We start from the raw sequence: 19,326 nt of genomic DNA on the forward strand, positions 1-19,326 counted from the left end.
AGTCTTGAAAAGGCTCATTCAGCTGTTCACGTTCAGCTATTTGGCTTAATAATAGAATCTAACGAAATCCTCATAAAATTATGAAGTGCAATGGACTTTGCTCACTTGCTCACACCAGGCACGCAAATTAATTCAGTAAACGTTTTTTTTCTACGTCACGATGATTCAAGCATGAGGTATAACATTCCCTAATGAATTACACTCAGTAGTGTTGTAGGAGCGATCTCGAGCTATCGTCAATCTCGATTACTCCGCGATATATCGACTTTTTAGTGCCGTTTAGTGTCGGTAGATGACGTTGGTGTAAATTGGAATTGATAAGTGAGTATTGTATGATAGAGATGTGCTCTTGTGTTATTGTTTAGAGTCTGTCGTCAGTCTGTGTTTAGTAATGACTATGACTAGGCAGTTAGGCATTCTGTACGGTTTGTTATTATAAGGTGTGAACATACGGACAAAGGTTTTCAAAGTATATTTATACGTTGTAATGTAAACTTCCGTGGGAAATTTAGGATGGATCTTATTAACTATAAGTTATGATTCGGTATTTCGTTCGGAATACGCTGGTTATTACGTATCTTAGGTATATTAAATTAGTATGAAAAGAAAGGTTTAAGTTATGGAAATTATTTTTTGTTATATTTTATTCGAATAATAATTATAGTCAATGTTAGAAAAACTAGATCTTTTAAACATAATTCTAAATAGTATAATTCAATAAGTTAATAAAAAATTGTAAAGTACGAGTACCTAATGTTTATAATGTAGCCATCGCATAGGTAAATTAAACAGCATAAAGTTCGATAAATTATATAACAATATTTTAAATAGAGTATGCTGTAATGCTCTGCATATCTTTTTCATAGACAAAAACTCAGAGAAATAAAGAATTTCCCTCTTAAGTTCTATAACAATATTTAGCAGTAAACTTGAAATAGATGGTCTACAAAAGCCGATCTTACCGCATTATGAAATACGCTGCACGTGCAGTTAAAATCGTAAAAGTTGGTTAGGTTAATGGGAATTATATTTATTAGATGATCTCCACGTTGAATCGTATGGTTGTAGAACTAAATAAAAATATCTCTAAAAACAATAAGACATTGACGAGACAACAGCACGGTTAAAAGAGAATAAACCCGTCGTCCGGAAAGCGGACCCCGGGCTCTGACTATTAGGGACTGCGAATGCAACTGCGAACAAGTTAAGATCTGTAGTTAATGTTGCACATAAGACGGAAATAACGTTTTACGTAAGGCCTATAAAGCATCAGATGTTGATATCTTTCGTAATACTATCCAGCGGCCTGGCTTAGTTGGGCAAGCTTCTTACATTTCATACTAAGAGGAAATCGAAGGGCCCGAATCCATACTAATGTTAAGTTTATAGCACGATTATTACCATACATACATATCTGGTAATAATCGTGCTACTCGAATACTGGTATAGTTGACCCAAACTAGCGATAATCATCAGTTGTAAAGCTGTAGATAAAATTAGATGAAAACGTTATAGTAAAAACTACGTACGTATATATTAGGCTAGCAACCTGTCACTATTTGAATCTCAATTCCATGATAAAGCCATACAGCTGAACGTGGCCGTTCAGTTTTTACAAGACTTTTGGCTCTGTTTAGCCCGCAAGGGATATAGACGTAGCTATGTGTAATGTGTATGTGTGTATGAATTTTCTTTGCAAATTTTAAATGAATTGATAATGGCCCTATAAATAGCTGATGTAAATGTAAAATGTCTTAAAGTCTATAAGACTTTAGGATAGGCATTTGCATTACATAGCGTATATACCAAAACATATTTTACAAAACTAAGATTTATGTGTGATGTTAAATTCAATGTTCATACAAATAATGTTTCCTTTTGCAAAATAAAGCGACATAACCACCTTTTGGTCAAAGGTCCTGCCATTACATTCGTCGCTTACCATATAACATTGAAGTTTGATGTGGTGATAAGCGGTTCCATATCTTATCAACGCGAAGGTATGTAGGGGCTTGTACGTGTATCCTTATAGCTATGTCTAGAAGCGATTAGAGCGATTACTATGAAGATTGGAGCGATAAAGACCACATAGGAATACGTACTTTGCAGAAATGTACTAAAATAGGTTATTGTACCAATGTCATGTATGCTTGAAAAGGGTATCAGGCATCACATTAACTATAACTGTAAAGGAAGGTTAAGTTTTCGATAAATAAACAAAATTATGAGATAGAAAAAAATTGCTTGTAAATTGGTAGGTTCTCTGCTTAATGGTGCCTGTTAGATAATGCTTTTAGCATTAAGTCTGCCTATTGTACTAAATTGTATTTTGTATAATGAAGGATAAATAAATAGGTGGCATGAACATTTTCAGGTTGCAAAAATTTGCAATATACTTTTTTGAAGATTTGGACGCTGAAAAAACTAATTGGTGTTGAGGTTTTTACAATAACCTTTTTCTGAGGACCTCGAAAAGTAATAAATGCGGGATCTTGAAATGATCTTGAAAAAAAAGACAGATCAGTACAACAGTAGCATTAAAATAAAAGATTTCTGATAATGCTATTAGCATTAAGTCTGCCTATTTTACTTTACAAATTGTAATAGTTACAATAAAGAATAAACAAATTAATTTATGTAAACAAACTTCATTAGGATTAAAAAAAGATATTCATCTAACAATTGATAAAAGCTTTTAATAATTAAATAATTATCAGTTGTAATCGGTATGGAATTACAGTGTATTATATTTGTTTGTTCAGAGCTGACGTGTTGCGATGTCTGAAGGAAAAGTTAATGAGGATTTGGTAAGAGAGAGGAAGAAATGTACTTTTGACGTCAAAGAACTGGTACATCTTATAGATGGAGGGGAACAGGCCACTAAGGACAGGAAAGAAGTGGGTAAGTGGAGGCTTCATTATCAAATTATAAAGTTTCCTTTTTAAATAGTGGAAAACCCAACAAAAAGACTTACTGTTTTCTCAACTGTAAATAAACGTAATTGTATTCTCCAAGAAATTTTATCAAAATCCAATGTGTTTTTTTTTAATGAAAGCGAATCTACATGGGAGTCTTAAATAATAATATAAATTGGCTTACCTATTGGCAGGACAACTGGTACTTTTAAATGAAACCATTGCAAATGTATAAATGGTAATTTAAGATTAATTGTTTTGACGTAGTATGCTGCGATTAATGGTTTTTGAATATTTTTGACGAATAATGTTGTGGATTTTGTTATCTTTTGTTAAATTTAATCCACATACGTCTTACGCAGTTAAATAAACAATTATAAACGTGAATTGTAACTCAAAAATATTAAAAACGCCTAATGCTGGAAATTGGCATACATTATCTATACATATAATAAATCTGTAGAAAGGTCAATTCTGTACATTGAAAATATTGAAAAAATAAATAGCAGGGGGTGTTACTGGATCGATACCAAAAACAAATATGTGATTAAAAAAATTTTTGTCTGTCTGTCTGTATGTTCAGGCATCACGTGAAAACTAACGGTTCGATTTTGATGAACCTTGGTATAATTATACCTTATTATCCTGGGCGTAAAATAGGATACTTTTTATCCCGAAAAAATACGAAGAAAAAAAAATCTTAATTTTTCAGTGTATCCATAGACGTTGTTCTGTAGAACCGCGAACACACGTTGCGTTACCCGCAGTGGATTTAGCGCCGTAACCTGTAGCGCCTAAAGTCGGCTTTGGCTTGAACCGTTTGCTGCACAAGCGGGCCGCTACTAATTACTATGAAAAAAATACTTCATAGCTACATTAATTCCCATCAAGCTGAAAATGAGTATAATTATTTAAAACACAATCAAAAGCATTATTTCAAAATCCCCCATGATTCCGGTTTAAAAAAAAAATTTACTCACGGTCAAAGGTAAAAAATGGGTGTATCGCAATTTTCTTTAAAACGGTAAGTTTTTCAAATCGGAAAATTACCTCAGACATAAATTGTAGATGATAAAGTTATCTATAAAAAAGGTATCAATATTTTTTTTCAACAAAGCTACCGTTTCTGTGATATAACGATGCAAAAAGTTGCAAGCGTCATAATATGCATCCGTTTCCTTGCCACCTCTGAGGTAGTGTACTATTAGCGCATTTTTTTTAACATTTTTATTATTAAACTTGAAAAAGTCTGAAATAGGTTAGAATAAACACGTGTTTTCACTACGCAGTGGCACTCAAGACTAACTTTCGCATTTATTATTTAAAAAAAATAGAATTACCCTAAGTGAAGAAAATCATCTTAGGACAATAATAGAGGTTACAATTATCAAATTCAATGCAATAATCAAATTAAAACTAAAGCCACTTATAAAAAGAAAGAAAAAAGATGACTACAAACTAAAATTTAATTTATAAATTGTACAGTCCTTGCATAGCATCAACATGCGGGAATGTGCCCAGAAGGCTGGCAGCATTGCCAATTCGAATGGCAATGCTGATTCTCTAAGCCAGATAATTTCCAGCCCTCCGGTCAAGAGATACCTCAATTAGCTTTTTCGACAATTGTCGGAAAAGCTGATGGACAGATAGGCCCCCCGGTCCCAGAGTTTCTACCCCAAAAGGTTCAAAAGTATAGATATTACTGATAACTACATACATACATACATACATAAAATCACGCCTCTTTCCCGGAGGGGTAGGCAGAGACTACCTCTTTCCACTTGCGACGATCCCTGCATACTTCCTTTGCTTCATCTAGGTACATTCATAACTCTCTTCATGCAAGCTCGGCGGTTTCGGGTACTTTTGACCTGACCCTTTACCAGGACGTCCTTAATTTGATCAAGATATGTTCGTCTAGGTCTTCCCACCCCGACCTTTCCCTCCACACTCTCCATGTATATCTGCTTAGTCAACCTGTTTTCATTCATCCTGTCCACATGACCGAACCATCTCAACATACCCTTTTCTATTCCTGTAACTACATCTTCTTTCACATCACAACATTCCCTTATCACACTGTTCCTTATCCGGTCCCTCAATTTCACACCCAACATACTCCTTAACGCTCTCATTTCCACTGCATTTATTTTGCTTTCGTGCTTCTTTTGCCATACCCAACTTTCACTCCCATACATTAATATCGGGACCAACACGCCCCTGTGCACAGCCAGTCGAGCCTTTTTGGATAGTTTCTGACTGCTCATAAAGGCATGCAAAGCTCCATTCACCATGTTCCCCGCGTTCACTCTCCTTTCAATATCACTATCACACTTGCCATCTGATGTAAACTTTGATCCCGATAACTACATATTTGCGCCTTTTGAGGTTTTTTGCCTCATTTGAAGCAAAACGGCCTTAGATTTAGTAACCTGAAGATGAGACGGCGCAAGTGACACAAGTAGCATCCCACACCAAAGGCCGCCCCAATCTCCAGGGTACCAAAGTCATACCATCCGGTCTCTTGGCATCATCCCGAGCCAGACCGTTTGGTTCTAGAACGGCTGGAACATGGATGGTGGCAAGAGCATGGAGGATTATATAATTTAGGGCGGCATGGCGCCCTAAATGGCCGGCACTCCTAGGGCATGGGAGGCCGTGGTGTCCATAGCCGACAACGGTATCCCCGCAAGGACAACTATTATTAAAGACTAACGGTATTTCATGTGTTGAGCATTCTGAGACAAAGCAGCTATACGACCCTAGCCACGTACACAATTAAACAGAGAGACAGATGTTGTCTCAAGGTTTCACTACAGTATAAATGAAGGGACTGGGTTTCATTATACTTATGTATATTTTATATTTTGAATTCAAGTTAAAATTACCGACAGAACAATATTTTTACTTATATTACTGCTACATAGAGTATATACGAGACGTGCTTATGCATATTATGACGCTTGCAACTTTTTGCATCGTAATATCTCAGAAACGGTAGCTTTATTGAAAAAAAATATTGATTCCTTTTTATAGATATCTTTATGATCTACAATCTATGTCTGAGGTAATTTTCCTATAAAACTTACCGTTTTCAAGAAAATCGTGAAAGTCCCATTTTCTTACCTTTGACCTTGGGTAATGTTTTTTCCTGTGTTTGTCAATTGTGTTTTAAACAATTATACTCATTTTCAGCTTGATGGGAATTAATGTAGCTTCATTCTTATTTTTTGGTCTAAATTGACCGGACTACTTACTACAGAACGCGAACTCAACAGCAGTAGCTCAATAGAGGGATCTCCTTAATTATAATAGGCCTAGCCGTAATTGGGTCCAATAGATATTTTTAAGATGTCATCTCAAAATGGAGAAATAAACCATCCACGCGATGACCGACATCCGCGCGGACGGAGTCGCGGGGGGAAGCTAGTATCAAATATAACTTTATATTTACATACATACATAAAATAGCAGATATACAAGGAGAGTGTGGAGGGAAAGGTCGGAGTGGGAAGACCTAGACGAACGTATCTTGATCAAATTAAGGACGTCCTGGTAAAGGGTCAGGTCAAAAGTACCCGAAACCGCCGAGCTTGTATGAAGAGAGTTATGAATGTGGACGAAGCGAAAGAAGTATGCAGAGATCGTGGCAAGTGGAAAGAGGTAGTCTCTGCCTACCCCTCCGGGAAAGAGGCGTGATTTTATGTATGTATAACTTTATATTTAACTTAGTATACCTACGTAATATGTCGATGACCTGTGTTATCACAAAAAAACATTGAAATATTTGATATATCATAACATGACATGGAATTTTGCAGAGGAAATGGTACTGAGTGTGAAGGAGCTCAGAGATGAAGTCCCTGAAGAGTACATGAGCCACAAAGAACGGTACGAGAACGCTGTCCGCAAGTCCTGCATCATGATAGAGCTGTTGAAAGACCACGCGCTACGGCATTCCTCGTTCGATGCCTACAAGTAAGTATTAGAACATCACTAAGGTCGCTCACAGAGGAACTTTGTCAGGTTAGCGACCACTCTAACGTCACTTACCATCAACCAATCACAGCAAAGTATGCTATGCAATAGTAACGAAGGGATTAAATCATGTAAACTTAGTTTTTATGGAGCCTTACATCTTACTCGTTTAATGCCTACAAGAAAGTTTAAAAACAGAGTTCTCTGTGGTCTCCCAAGAGATCTTCGATAAGAGAATGCAGTTCCAAAGGTTATATCATGATGAAGCTGCTGTAACACAACGCACTACGGCATTCCTCGTTTGATTCCTCGTTTGACGTTTGCTGCCTCGCAGAGAAGATTCGTCTAGCGACATATCAAAAGTGAAAAAACAAAATTCGGGTAGAGAGTTAGGAGTAGAGTATACATACATATGATCCCGTCTTCATCCGTTACGGGTTAGACAGAGCCAACTACTTGTCTTGAAACGACTAGAAGGCTAAGTTCAGCTGTATGGCTTAATTGGGAATTGACATTCAAATAATGATAGGATGCTAGCCTATCGCCTAAAAGAGGAATCCCAAGTTTATAAGCCTATCCCTTAGTCACCTTTTAGGACATCCATGAGAAAGGACTATATATTTATCATATCCCTTATTCGCCGTTTACGATATCCATGGGTTAGACATGGAGTGGTCCTATTCTAAGTGTCGGAAACCACACGGCAATATATTTCATGAAAAAACTAGCCGACTAAATTTTCGATTATGGGCCAAATAATTTTAGTGTCCTCCTGAACCTTTAAGTATTATGATCGATATTCTGATCAAAGTTGTTAATATTAGTGGCCAAAGGTACAAAGATAAATATATTTTATCACAATATTGTTGTTAGTTATATTGTTGATATTCTTATCAGGTCAAAAGTTGTCTGACACGGATTACATATCGATTTTCGAAAGCGAAGTCTACCCAATTGGGCGATGGCAGCCGCAAATAATTAGAAATAGATAAAAGTTACAAGTCATACTTGTTTTGAGATTCTTTTTTAGGCGATGGGCTATCAACCTGTCACTATTTGAATCTCAATTCTATCATTAAGCCCAATAGCTGAACGTGGCCTTTCAGTTTTTTCAAGACTGGCTCTATCCGCAAGGGATAAAGATATTACAATATGTACACTACTCAGAAAAGTTACAACCGGGACAAACACCAGAACCAAAATTGTCAACGACATGATGTTTTCAGGCCTTCGAACATGTATCGGGTCCAGAGCGCAATAGTGAAGGATGTGTCTCCTTTCCTTCTCCACATGGGAATGTTCGTTCCCACCATTCTGGGTCAGGCGTCAGACGACCAACTCGCCGAGTGGCTGCCAAAGGCGTTGTCAATGCAGATATTGGGGACTTACGCACAAGTATGATAAAACAATTTTAAACAAGAATATGAATGTGGTTTCTGGGTTCAACAACTTAATACTTTTTTTTTATACGGGACAAATTACACGGATTGAGTTAGCTTCGAAGTAAGTTCGAGACTTGTGTTACGAGATACTAACTCAACGATACTGTATTTTATAATAAATACTTATATAGATAAACATCCAAGACCCAGGTCAGTCAGAAAAAGTTCTTTACTCATCATGCCCTAACCGGGATTCGAACCCGGGACCTCCGGTGTCACAGACAAGCGTACTACCGCTGCACCACAGAGGCCATCAAATACTGCTTTTTGCTGGCTGATTTTTAAATGCTAATTTATTTTTTAGTTGTTCAAAGACTTGCTTGCTTTTAATACGTAGTTATAATACGTGGTACAAACTTTTGGATCTTACACATAGTCTTACATGTCGATATTGTGCTCTTATCCTTGACTTGTTTACTCATACTTCGAAACGAACCAAGTTTAACAGTCACATAAATTTCACACTTCTGTGATTATATCTAAAGATGTAAAGTGAAGTACGATTTTTTTTTTATCAAAAATATATTTGACCCAAAAATTATTACAGACTGAACTTGGCCACGGAACATTCCTCCGAGGGTTGGAGACTACAGCTACCTATGACCCCAGCACTGAACAATTCATCCTGGAAACTCCTACCATTACTGGCTACAAGTGGTGGCCTGGAGGCTGTAAGTTATTACCAAATTCAGAATATTGTTTAAGAGTTTGTTTGAACGCACTAATCTCAGAAACTACTGGACTGAACTTTTCGAACCAGTAGTTCTTTTTTGAACTAATTTTGATTACCTTTTAAGATTTAATGAATGAAATATCTTTATTGCTTTAAGGCCTACAACTTAAGCAAGCTAATGCACCAAAGGCAATTATCACACTACGCAATCTCTTTCAGGCAGTCTTCAAAGACAAGTTGTTATACGAAACTTAACACTCCAAAAATTCTGATGGTATACTATTCGACTCCACATAAGCCTATGTCATTTGATTTCAGTGGGGCACACAACCAACCACTGCATAGTGGTAGCTCAACTCTACACAAAAGGGAAATGCTATGGCGTCCATCCCTTCTTCGTCCAGATCAGGGACACAGAAACCCACGAACCCCTCCCTGGGGTCAAAGTGGGCGAGATCGGTCCCAAGCTGGGATTCCAAACTGCGAACAACGGCTTCTTGGGCTTCGAGAAGGTCAGGATACCTAGGGAGAGTATGCTGATGAAGAATGCGCAAGTTTTGAAGGTAAGAGATAGAAAATTAATGTGCAAATAAATTGAAAATATTTTGAGGTCCGTTTCTGATACAAAACAGCTCTGGAGACCACAGATGGCTGGTGGCCTCTCGCTCTTCCCGAAGGAGTGACGCAATCGGGATAATATCAGGAGGATAATGGTATATTCCAAAATCCATGATAAGATAGACATAGAAGAAGTGTTCAAGTTAAATATTACTTTTCATAATGGATTAGTGAGGTGATCACTACGCTAGTAGAATAAATCATTGAAACACCCGTTATTTTGTAACTGGTAAGTAATTCATACGAATTCATATCACGTAAATGTGGATAAAGCGATAGGATTACCAGTTTCATTTAGGCGTTTTGCTTCTTTTATTTCTATCAAAATACCTACGTAGCCTAACAGTGAAAAAAAATCTCCAACGCTATAAATCTCTTTAAAATTTATTTAGTATTTATTTTCCTCACATTGACTCAAATAACTGATTTCTGCGAACGTGCGTTGAACACATATTTTATCAAAATTTGCGGAGATGACTACGGTCATTGATACTCTTCTGCAAAAATGGAAAATCGTTGAACACATATTTTACCAAAATTTGCCAAACATGACTTTAGTCGTTAATAACCTACCTACAACGCGTCTGCAGAACAGACAATTGAAAATTGACATGGAAGCGAAACACTAGGCTGAAGTGTACGGTGCAGCCTGTAATCACTAAAGCCACGTTTCTCTGTATTTGGTAACCCGACAAAAGACGTGTTCGTAACACTGGAACCAATGTCATAATCGCACAGTACCTTCGGCGCACTTCCAGTTTCGTTAGCGGAAAAGTTGCAATTTCCACAATTTTTAATAGACTAAGTAACTATCGTGGAGGCTTTAACGTCATTAGAAGTTAATTGTCGACCTTTAAGCATTAATGGTGCTCTAATGGTGGCAGCAGTCGACAATTTTAGTCTTAATTGTCTAGGTGGTCAAGGTTTTCTTTAATCAAGTAGCGTACTATTATTATCTATACTTACCGGATGAATTAGATTTGTTGAGTTCGCGTTGGCAAAAATATTTTAATTTAAGAAAGACTTTTCTTAAATCCTTTAACCGTAATTTTCAACCGTATTGTACCAATTTGTTCGGGAAACGTTTCTGTGGGAAAATTTAAGTAGTTATTCCTAGAAGACTAGCTCTTTGTTTCAGAATTTTGAAGTGGGTATATAGACTATTGTTTTAATATAGTATAATTCAAAATTCTGAGTTATCTGATATAATTTAAATTTATTTCTTAAAAGTGTCATTCTGTAACATAATTTACACTATGTAAATTAATTCAGTTTCCACATTACCAAATAAGTATACTTTTTATTTCAACAAACCTGTCTGACATTTCACCTTTTAACAGCTTCACTTGTCGTAAACATTGGCTTATGTTTTTCTTAGCAGTTACAAAGTCTTTTAAATGTACGAGGAGCTGAACACAAAAACATTTAACATTTTGAACACATACAAAATTAGATTATCGCCAAAAAAATATTGTTTTATAAAAAAAAAAAAAAACGAAAACCATAAGTTTAACAGATAGACATTCAAATGAAATAAACCCATGATTTAATCAATTCGTCTTGTCAGCTATCAAATCAAACGTAATCAAACGTTATTTGTTTGTAACTAATTGTTTTTTATTGGGAACTGTTATCAAGGGTTACAAGTTACATATTTGATAATGCAGACTACGAGTAAACTATAGTAGTAGTTATCATACGTAAATTGATTTATTTATGAGGAAATTAGAGAAAAAATGCGGGCTTGCATAAATAGCCAATCCCTAAATATATAAATTTTAATGGGGCATAAATGGCAAATTTAAGCTACATAGCATTACTATACGATCACCAAGGACCTTGGGTCTCATTAAAATGGCGAAAACAAATCCCGACTTAACAGCCGGCGAAAAAATGATGACTTGTTATCATCCATCCTAAATTGCTGTCGGTAATCTTTTCTTCTTCTCTTGTCCTGTTAAGTCTACGTCCAATTGACTCAAACATAGTCACACTTTTACAGGATGGCACCTATGTAAAGTCGAAGAACGACAAACTGGCGTACGGGACCATGGTTCTAATTCGAGTGATGATAGTCAATGATGCGTCGTACGAAATCTCCAGGGCTGCAACCATTGCCGTGCGGTATTCGGCGGTCAGGCACCAGTCACGGCCCAAACCTGAGTAAGAATATTGTAATTTGTTTTTTCTCCACTAATTAAGTACACCTACTCGGTAGTGGTTATCAAGAACTTGGGCTAAAAATTAATAAATTTAGTCATAACTGATAGATAGATAGATAAAACTCTTTATTGCACCATAAGAGTAAAACATACAAAACAGCACAAAACAGATAGAGATGGTACAAAGGCGGACTTATCGCTAATGCAATCTCTTCCAGTCCACCTTTGGGTGGAAAGAAGCCAAACAGGAGATTAGGTAAGTTGTCCACCCGATGAGATGAGACTAGATCTGTAATAGACTAAGTCATTGAATGGAATTTGGCGATACCTAGCAGTTATTAAATTTTATTTTTTTTATTTTTTTCAATGTCATCAACCCCCTGGCCTTATCTCCATTTGTTACTTATCTCACCTCTGGAGACGAATCCGGAGTCACATACTTATGTACTGCATGATAAATAAGTTATTTATTTTACCGTTTCCAGTCAGCCAGAGCCTCAGATCCTGGACTACGTAACGCAACAACACAAGCTGTTCATCTCCATAGCCACCAGCCACGCCTTCAGGATGACAGGCACTTGGCTGTGGGATAGCTACTCCAAAGTCGTCCATGACATGGGGAAAGGACAACTTGATCATCTGCCAGAGGTATTTTTTTGGATGTCCTTAATTTTGATCAACATTTGCAAATATTTTTACGTATATCCAATATGGATAAGGTTCCTCTTCGATTGTTGCGGAGGTAAGCGGGGTGCTCGCTTTGTGTAATCACGAAACTGGTTTGGAACCTGATTCAAATTAAATTCGTGGTTATGATCGTATCTTCGGCTCTTATCCAGAGAGGTGAGGACACAATGGGCTTTGCCGAGAGTATGATAAGAAGACAATTGAGACAGAGGTAATTAATACATACATACATACATACATACGATCACGTCTATATCCCTTGCGGGGTAGACAGAGCCAACAGTCTTGAAAAGGCTGAATGGCCACGTTCAGCTGTTCGGCTTAATGATAGAATTGAGATTCAACTAGTGACAGGTTGCTAGCCCATCGCCTAAAAAAGAATCCCAAGTTTGTAAGCCTATCCCTTAGTCGCCTTTTACGACATCCGTGGGAAAGAGATGGAGTGGTCCTATTCTTTTTTGTATTGGTGCCGGGAACTACACGGCACAGGTAATTAATTGAAAGAAATTATTATTTTGCAGCGATGTCAGACATCAGTTAAGTTAAATAAGAAGAAATTATGCTTTAGTTAAATGTAGAACAAAGGTTGTTACCAAATCAAGAAAGTTTTATCAGATTAGCTATCGGTTCAAGAGATAAATAGATTACGCTGTGGGATTATAATATTACTTCTTAGCGGATTTGAGTGCAAACATTCAACTGTCATAACTCAAGAAAATCTATAGATCTTTCTTAAGAATCTTAAAAAAAGAGATCTTTCAGTTCTGACCAATAAATTGGGTTCATTGCCTTTCATGATAGTTTTGCTACGTGTACACTTTAACGTTAAGTTACTAAAAAGGTACGTAAATTTCAAAATGTCTTCGCTTAACACTGGACCAAATCAATGTGTAAATAAATATACAATTGTGAACTGTTTCTTTCAGCTCCACGCCCTAGCGTGCTGCCTGAAAGCCGTGTGCAGTCGTGACGCGGGTATCTGCGTGGAACAGTGTCGGATGGCCTGCGGAGGTCACGGCTACATGCAGTCCTCAAATCTACCCATTATTTATGGGCTGGTCACCGCCACTGTCACCTACGAGGGAGAGTACACTGTGATGCTGTTACAGACTGCGAGGTGATGATGAAATGATTTGTTTTCAAAAAGTTTCGTAAGAAAATTTACTGTGACAACTGATTGATCGTATCACTGGACAGATTATTTCTTTACCAATAATTTTCTTGTCTTTGAAATCGTTCCGCAAACCGAATCTTGGTTTGCCTATACAATTTGTCAATTGTCATTGGGAATGTTTCATTCGTAGGAAACTTGATAGAAAGAAAAAATGGGCATCTTGCAAAAATTTCCGACATTATTAAACCTTTGCAGATATCTCATGAAAGCTTGGAAGCAGGCGGTGGATGGCAATGTTCTGACGCCGACGGTTTCGTACATGCTTCCCTTCGTCAGAAATAAGAAGCCCACGTGGACGAACAACGCTGATGGTATCATCGCGGGCTTCCAAGCTGTTGCTGCTGGGTAATCTTCATTTTGGGTTTCTTTTCGTCTAAATGTAATTTCAACTTTATTTCAGCTGAACGTGGACTATCAGTCTTTTCAAGACTGTTGGATCTGACTACCCCGCAAGGGATATAGACGTGATTATATGTATGATATTTCATCATCATCCTTCTGCTTGTGACGATTGAGTTTTTTCTGGGCCACGAGGAGTCCGGTCTCCCCTGTTAACAGGAGACTCCAACCCTACCTGGATCATGGCTGCTGCACAAAGTGAAGGTGCTTATTTTTCAACATACATATATGGTCATATGGTCACGTCTATATCCCTTGTGGGGTAGACAGAGCCAACAGTCTTGAAAAGACTGAATGACCACATTCAGCTATTTCGCTTAATGATAGAATTGAGATTCAAATAGTGACAGGTTGCTAACCCATCGCCTAGAAAACAATCCCAAGTGTGTAAGCCTATCCCTTAGCCGTCTTTAACGACATCCATGGGAAAGAGATGGAGTTGTCCTATTCTTTTTTGTATTGGTGCCGGGAACCACACGGCACATTATTTTACGGCAAATTTTTCAATATCTACGGAAAAAGATAGTTGGGTAGGTATGAATAATAAATATATTCCATCTAACGAAATGTCAAGTTTACAATTCGTCTAAGTATTTTGAGTAAAAATATAACCTGCTAGTTTTAATTTACTCATATCATGGTTTTTTTTTTCAGAAAAGTAAAGGCAGCATACGAGGCTATTCAGAAATACGAGAAGGCAGGAAATGATTACGAAGACGCGTGGAACTTGGCTTCAGTACAGCTTGTCAACGCTAGCGAGGTCGGTATTAAGAAATGTTTCTAGAAGCCTTCGGTGGGCCATAGTTGATGTCATAGACTGACCCCAGGTCACAATATAACTGATACTAACGGCAAAATATTGTTGAATTGTGGAGAATAGAGAGCTAAATGTAAATAATCTTTGTTACTCCTAGCCGTAGAATGTGGATCTCTTCCAAGTAACAAAAGATGATCATTATTTTTAAAAGCTTTTATTAACTTGTAATTTTTAAAAAGCTTGTATTTAAATTTAGTTTTGGTTTAGTTAGCTATGTACGTGTATAAATGCTGAACAATATTATCTTTACTAATATTATAAAGCTGAAGAGTTTGTTTGTTTGAACGCGCTAATCTCAGGAACTACTGGATCGAATTGAAAAATTCTTTTTGCGTTGAATAGGCCATTTATCGAGGAAGGTTTTAGGCTATATAACATCACGCTGCAACTATAAGAAGCAAAGAAATAATGGAAAATGTGAAAAAAAAACGGGGAAGTCTTGAAGAATTCATCCTTGAGGGCTTCAATGATGCCCAAAATAACTATTCCACGCGAACGAAGTCGCGGGCACAGCTAGTGGAATATAATAAAATATTTAAATTTGACCCTTTCACAGGCCCACTGTCGCGCCATTATTTGCCAAACTTTCTGGAAGGAGGTTCAACGGCTTTCTCCAACGTTGTCGTCCGGCTTGGCTGTAGTAATGCAGCAGCTAGCCGAGTTGTATCTGGTCTACTGGACGTTAGAGAAATCGGGAGATCTTCTAGTGGTAAGTCTGATATTTAGACTCTTTGTTTAGTAGGTTATTCGGTATACTATTCTTAAGCGCAGTGTAGTTTCCAATGTTTAAGGATGAGACTTCTCTATAATTTTCCTATGGATGTTGTAAAAGACGATAAAGGAAATAGGCCAATTTAGTGCTGCTTAAACCAGAATCATCATCCAGATGACCAGACCAGAGACATCGTCTAACATAACATTCGTCTAGCATCCGCAACCTTTTTAAAAAGGTCGTGTAAAAGCCTGATTTACTTAGGTAATACCTGGGTGAAAATCATTTTAAACGACCATTTCGACATAAAAATTTGTCCTCATGCTATATTTAAAAAAATATTATCAATTCTACTGCAACGAATACATACAACTATAGAATTATACCTTGCCTAGCTAAATAAATATAATGTATTGTTTTTTTGTACCAGTATTTAATAATATCCTTCTTTTTTCACACCGAACCGGAATTTTCTCCATACAAAATATTTTGTCCTATTCACGACTTGCGTTACAAAATACAACCGAATAAAAATTCTAGTAACGATATTAAAACAATTGGTTTTTTTTTCGGTATATATTATGATTTGTAATTGATATCAGGTAAAGCTAATTACATTTATATATATTTTTATAATAAATATTAATTTATAAATTGATGTCTATAATTATCTTCCATTTTATTATTCATTTTTGTCACGACGAAATTTTGGTAATATTTGATATTTGTAATTGTCAACACCTGCTCTACGAGTAGCCAATCCGGACGCTAGAAGCTACTTGGATCGGCCATTTTGTCATCGTATGTAAAAGTGTGTGCAGGCGTGTTTCCTTATTCTTCGTGAAAATTCCAATTTAAATTGATCAGCTTTGTTGTTTTCAACAAACAATACAGGTAAGCGAATACATAATTTTAGTTATTGATTTATAGACAACCATTGTCGACTATTATTAAGGTTGAAGGTGCTTTAACTTATTGCAACTCCTGTTTCATTAAAAATATTTAAAGTTATATTCTAAGCACAATATCTTTTCATTTTTGTTATGTTTCGTTACTTTTTTTTGTAACGTCACAAAAATGATATAACAAAAATGAAAGAAAGCCGCATCCACACAGCAATAAGAAGCTAATTTTTGTATTTTTTTATTTTTAAAATGGCGGTAAGTTATATTAACCTATAAACTTTGTTCCTGATTTTTTTATCTTTTTAGAATGCCGATGTCAGCAGCTGAACGTCAACGACTATACAGACAACGATTGAAAGACCAGGATCCACAAAGAATTAAGATTAAAAAATTTAAATAGAATAAAAAAAAATTATGTAAAAGTTTCCAAACTAACAGAAAATCATTTTTTATTTGAATTATTGATTATTGATTAAACGAATTATAAAAAGTAAGGTGTTTTAGTATTATTATACTTTATCAATCAATGAAAATAATTATTTAGGTACCTACCTATAGTATGTCCGTATTATTTATGCGAATTGTGAAGAGACCCTAATAATTTCATTTTTGTTATTTTTTGTTACGATTTTCATTTTTGTTATGATTTCATTTTTGTTTCATTTTTGTGACAATGGTCGTTTAAAATGATTTTCACCCACCTATAATAATATCATTGAAAATAGGAGGATTCTCCAAAGAGGTAAAGATTCAGGATTCACAGGGGGAAGAAAAGAAATCATACATACATACATATTATCACGTCTATATCCAGACACAGACAGAGCCAACAGTCTTGAAAAGACTGAAAGGCCACGTTCAGCTTTTTGTCTTAACGATTGATATTTGAGATTATATACATACATATGGTCACGTCTATCTCCCTTGCGGGGAAGACAGAGCCAATAGTCTTGAAAAGTCTAAATGGCTACGTTCAGCTATTTGGCTTAACGATAGAATTGAGATTCAACTAATGACAGGTTGCTAGCCCATCGCCTAAAAAGAATCCCAAGTTTGTAAGCCCATCCCTTAGTCGCCTTTTACGACATCCATGAGAAAGAGATGGAGTGGTCCTATTCTTTTTTGTATTGGTGCCGGGAACCACACGGCACTCACGGCACTATATTTGAGATTCATTCGTGATAAAATAATGTTGTCTATGTTTCAGTATTCATCAATATCCAAGAGCGATCTTCCACTGCTGCAGCAGAGATATGAGCAGCTCCTGTCATTGATCAGGCCCAATGCCGTGGGGCTGGTAGACGCATTTGATGTTAGAGATGAGGTATGATTACCGATTATTTTAAAGCAATCACATCAAAACAGATTAAATCATGGATTCTAAGCGTTCATTTTTGTTCTCAGCAATAGATTGGAAGATATACAATTTATTTAATATACATCTGTGAATTTTTCGTTTCTAATTCTGAAAGTGAGTAAAATTAATTAAGTAAACTAGCATGCGTTAGTTATCTCAGCATCATCATAATTTTAGTAGATATATTGAAAAAGTGAGAAATAATAAAAAAAAACAGAAAATATTCTGACTATCCAACTAGATCGTGGTGACAGGCAGATTCCAGGGTTTATTCATGAACGTTGACAAGGCGTATGTCATATCTACCCTTTTTTTCTATTTCTTAAGTTAATCGAACAGACAGAGAGTGAGGGAAGTCGAGATACATTAAATAAATATATACCTCGAGTTAGCCTCGAAGTGAGTGCGAGACTTGTGTTACGTACGAGATACTAACTCAACGATACTATATTTTATAGTAAATACTTATATAGATAAACATCCAAGACCCAGGCCAATCAGAAAAAGTTCGTTTCTCATTATGCCCTGACCGGGATTCGAACCTGGAACCTCCCGTGCCACAGGCAAGCGTACTACCGCTGCGCCACAGAGGCCGTCAAATATACATATATATATAATCAGAGTTCGTGAATAGTCCTTGTTCGGTACCCTTCTTGTCATTTAAAGATCATTATGCGATCGCAAGGCAGTCCACTGATTTAACTAGTAAAGCCTAACTGAAAAACTCGAGTTTTCGATATTTTTTCATACAATCGTGGTGTTTTTTGTTTCTCAGATCTTGAATTCCACTTTGGGTGCATATGACGGGCGCGTTTACGAAAGACTAATGGCGGAGGCTCTGAAGAGCCCGCTGAACGCTAAGCCTGTCGACGACAGCTTCCACAAGTACCTCAAGCCTTTCATGGCGAAAGCCAAACTGTGATTTACTGAGTTATTAGGATAAATTGGTTACCGGATAAAATTGTTATTATGTAAATAAACTAGCTTTCCGCCCGCGGCTTCGCCCACGTGTAATTCGGTTATACATATATAGCGTTTTTTAATGATCTCGACAGGGCTTTTTCTTCCACAGGCTGAAATCTTGTTACAACTGGAATTAAAAATCAAAATATTTGTAGTGTGTAATATGTAGTTTCGCGTATGTCCGCTAGGGGGCTGCTAAAATTACACGATAAATTAAAATATTTTATGCTACCTAGCTTAATGACGGTAACGAAACCATAGCGCGATCTATCTCGATGCCAACGCCATCTATCGAGCATCGAGACAACTCGTGATAGTTAATAAAATTCGGGTGTTTTATTTATGCATACCGATTACGCCGAGATTTATGGACCGATTTACGTGATTCTTTTTTTGTTTGGTAGAGTATACTTTCAAGTTGGTCCCGTTGTTACCTAGTCAGGATCTGATGATGGTATTCCAGGGAAATCAAGGGCAAACCTCAAATTTACAGGCAATTACGTTTTTGACAATTTCATAGATCT

General features: G+C 36.6%; 1 protein-coding gene across 1 annotated transcript; it reads left to right on the top strand.

The window, feature by feature from the left end:
- Positions 1–203: 203 nt before the first annotated feature.
- Positions 204–18,867, top strand: LOC106133466 (probable peroxisomal acyl-coenzyme A oxidase 1). Its single transcript, XM_013333196.2, has 14 exons — positions 204–321; positions 2,763–2,901; positions 6,737–6,893; positions 8,120–8,288; positions 8,883–9,006; positions 9,327–9,571; positions 11,629–11,789; positions 12,274–12,436; positions 13,402–13,592; positions 13,845–13,994; positions 14,703–14,808; positions 15,422–15,574; positions 17,690–17,806; positions 18,615–18,867. Exons 2-14 carry the CDS (start codon positions 2,778–2,780, stop codon positions 18,759–18,761), a joined length of 2,007 nt encoding a protein of 668 aa, XP_013188650.1. The 5' UTR covers positions 204–321; positions 2,763–2,777; the 3' UTR covers positions 18,762–18,867.
- The last annotated feature ends 459 nt before the right edge of the window (positions 18,868–19,326 follow it).

The sequence above is a fragment of the Amyelois transitella genome, chromosome 3 (assembly GCF_032362555.1).
Source record: "Amyelois transitella isolate CPQ chromosome 3, ilAmyTran1.1, whole genome shotgun sequence".
NCBI lineage: Eukaryota > Metazoa > Arthropoda > Insecta > Lepidoptera > Pyralidae > Amyelois > Amyelois transitella.

Bases quoted from the DNA above. Each gene is read 5' to 3' on its own strand.
- LOC106133466 (XM_013333196.2), top strand. From the start codon at position 2,778: ATGTCTGAAGGAAAAGTTAATGAGGATTTGGTAAGAGAGAGGAAGAAA. The intron at 9,007-9,326 runs GTAAGTTATTAC...ATTTGATTTCAG, and splicing joins CAAGTGGTGGCCTGGAGGCT to TGGGGCACACAACCAACCAC. The intron at 13,995-14,702 runs GTAATCTTCATT...TTTTTTTTTCAG, and splicing joins TTCCAAGCTGTTGCTGCTGG to AAAAGTAAAGGCAGCATACG.